This window comes from Corapipo altera, unplaced genomic scaffold (genome assembly GCF_003945725.1).
Source record: "Corapipo altera isolate COAL_440 unplaced genomic scaffold, ASM394572v1 60389, whole genome shotgun sequence".
Classification (NCBI taxonomy): Eukaryota; Metazoa; Chordata; class Aves; order Passeriformes; family Pipridae; genus Corapipo; species Corapipo altera.
Window position 1 is genome coordinate 1 of NW_020887088.1, and position 2,868 is coordinate 2,868.

General features: G+C 68.5%; 1 protein-coding gene across 1 annotated transcript; it reads left to right on the forward strand.

Annotated features, from left to right (window-relative positions):
• Positions 1-10: 10 nt before the first annotated feature.
• LOC113941462 (upstream stimulatory factor 2-like) lies at positions 11-1,441 on the forward strand (the record flags this gene model as incomplete). Its single annotated transcript, XM_027632612.1, has 3 exons — positions 11-157; positions 427-555; positions 859-1,441. Coding segments are annotated over 3 exons (366 nt in total), but the record flags the coding sequence as incomplete, so codon positions are not given.
• Positions 1,442-2,868: the final 1,427 nt, after the last annotated feature.

Consider the following 2,868-nt stretch of genomic DNA (forward strand, 5'->3'; position numbering starts at 1 on the left):
CTCAAATCCCCAATGTCCCCGATGTCCTCAAATCCCCAATGTCCCCGTGTCCCCATTCCCAGTCGAGCGCCGGCGCCGGGACAAGATCAACAACTGGATCGTCCAACTCTCCAAGATCATCCCCGACTGCGGCGCCGACAGCGGCAAATCGGGGGCGGTGAGGGGGCACTGGGGGGTCCGGGGGGGAAGCTGGGGTGGGCTGGGCTGATTTTGGGGGGTCCCAGCCGATTTTGGGGGGTCAGGGCTGGTTTTGGGGTGGTCCTGGGGGGGGTGGTATGGGCTGATTTTGGGGTGTCCCAGCCAATTGTGGGTGTCCCAGCCGGTTGTGGGGGGTCAGGGCCGATTTTGGGGGGTCAGGGCCGATTTTGGGGCGGTCCTGGGGCAGGGGGGTGTGTCCGGACTGATTTTGGGGGGGGGGTCCCGCAGAGCAAGGGGGGGATCCTGTCCAAGGCCTGTGACTACGTGCGGGAGCTGCGCCAGAGCAACCAGCGGCTGCAGGAGACCTTCAAGGAGGCCGAGCGGCTGCAGATGGACAACGACCTGCTCCGGCAGCAGGTGACGCCCCGAACCGCCCGCCCCGCGCCCCCAAAACGCCCCGAAATTCCCCCAAAACCGCCCGCTTTGGGGTGCAGCCGGACGAACGGCCTGGCCACGCCCCCTCCCGGAGGCCACGCCCCCTCGCCCTAGTGACGTCGAAGCTCCGCCCCCTCTGGCCACGCCCCCTGCGGGTTCTCACGGGGGTTCATTCATAAAGGGGCGGGTCGGGGGGGGGATGGAGGGAGGGAAGGGGGGATGGGGGATCCCTCGGGGGGGTGAAAGGGGGGTGAGACCCCCGGCCCTGACCCCCCCACCCCGCAGATGGAGGAGCTGAAGAGCGAGAACGCCGTACTGAGGGCGCAGCTGCAGCAGCGGGGGCTGGAGGGGACCCCCGAGGGGACCCCCCAGTGACACAGCTGGGGACACCCCCCGGGACCCCCGGACACCCCTGGGGACAGTCATGAGGGGGGGACACGCTTGGGGACAACCCCTGAACGGACCCCCAGTGACAGGGGGGCTGGGGAGACACACTGGGGGCCCCCCCCGTGGACTCCCCCCCAGTCATGGGGGTGACACCCGCCTGCGGACACCCCTGGGACCCCCGAGGAGACCCCCCCAGTCACGGGGGAGGGGCACCTGCGGACACATCCCCCGCCCCCCACACAGGGACACGACCCCTGTTCCCCCCCCCGCCCCGGGGACGCCGCAGGGACCCTCCCGTTCTCCTCGGGGACCCCCCCAGGCCACGCCCCCCCCCGGGACCCCGACCCCTTCGCCCCCTTTGTAATTACCGTGATTGTAATTAATTAATTGTTTTGTACTGCCCGGGCGGGGGGAGGGGCGGCCCCTCCCCCCCCTCCGGTTTTTTTGGTGGGGGGAGCGTGGGGAGGGCGGGGGAGGGGTCGCGGGGGGGGGAGGGGGAGGAGGGGCTGCCCCGGGAGCCAAAAAAAAAAACCGACAAAAAAAAAAAGAGGCAAAAAAAAAGTTGAATTTTGGTCGTTTGTGGGGAGGGGCCGCGGGGGGGGGGGGGGGGGGGGGGGCCCCCCCCCCCCCGGGGACACCGGCCCCCCCCCCCCGGTCCCGTCCCCCCCCCCCCGGGGACATCGTCACCCCCCCCGTGTCACTGTCACCCCCCCCGTGTCACTGTCACCCCCTCCGTGTCACTGTCAGCCCTTCCCGGTGTCCCCCCCCTCCCCGGTGCCACCGTCCCTGTCACTGTCACCATCCGTGTCACCGTTGCTGTCCCCACCGGGGCCGCTGTCCCTGTCCCCAGCACTGTCACTGTCGCTGTCCCCGTCACCACCAGTGTCACCGCTGGTGCCACCCCGGTGCCACTTCAGTGTCACCGTCGGTGTCACACCAGTGTGACATCGGTGCCACCACCAGTGTGACATCGGTGCCACATGGATGTCACATCGGTGCCACCCTCCTTGTCACACCGGTGTCAACTCTGTGTCACCATCAGTGCCACACAAATGTCACCATTGGTGTCACCATCAGTGCCACACAAGTGTCACCACCGGTGTCACACGGGGGCCACATCAGTGCCACCATCGGTGTCACATCATTGTCACCATCACTGTCCCAGTGCCACCACCATCGGCACTGCCACCGCCCCTGTCACCATCAGTGTCACCTCAAGGCCACCCTCGCTGTCCCATCGGTGTCCCCATCACAGCGGTGCCACCCTGGCCGCCCCCTCCCGCCCCCCCAAGGCCACCGTGCCCCCCCCCGGCCGGTGTCCCCCCGGTGTCCCCGGCGCTGTCCCCGTGTCCCCGCGCTGGCGCCGCTCGGTCTGACCCGGGGGTGACCTCGGGAGGGGACAACAAACATGGTCAGGGGCACTCGGGGCCCGGGGGAGGGGCGGGGGGGGGGACAGGAGGGTCCGGACACCCGAGTGACCCCCCCCAATAGCTGAGTGACCCCCTGGACACCCGAGTGTCCCCCCCCAAATACCAGAATGTCCCCCCCAAAATACCTGAGTGTCCCCCCCGGACACCTGAGCTCCTTCTGGGGGGGTCCTGCACACCTGAGCCCCCCCGGGACACACCCGGGCATTCTCCTGGCTCCAGGGTGACCCCCCCAAAATACCTGAGTGTCCCCTCCCACACCCAGGTCCCTTCTAGGGGGGTCCTGGACACCTGAACCCCCCTGGACACACTTGGACCCCCTCTGGACACACCGGAGCATCTCCCCGAGTCTGGAGTGTCCCCCCCAAAAACACCTGAGTGAGCCCCCCAAAAAACACCTGATTCCCCCCCAAAACCACCTGAGTGTCCCCCCCCAACACCCGGGTCCCTCCTGGGGGGTCGCGGACATTTCGACCCCCCC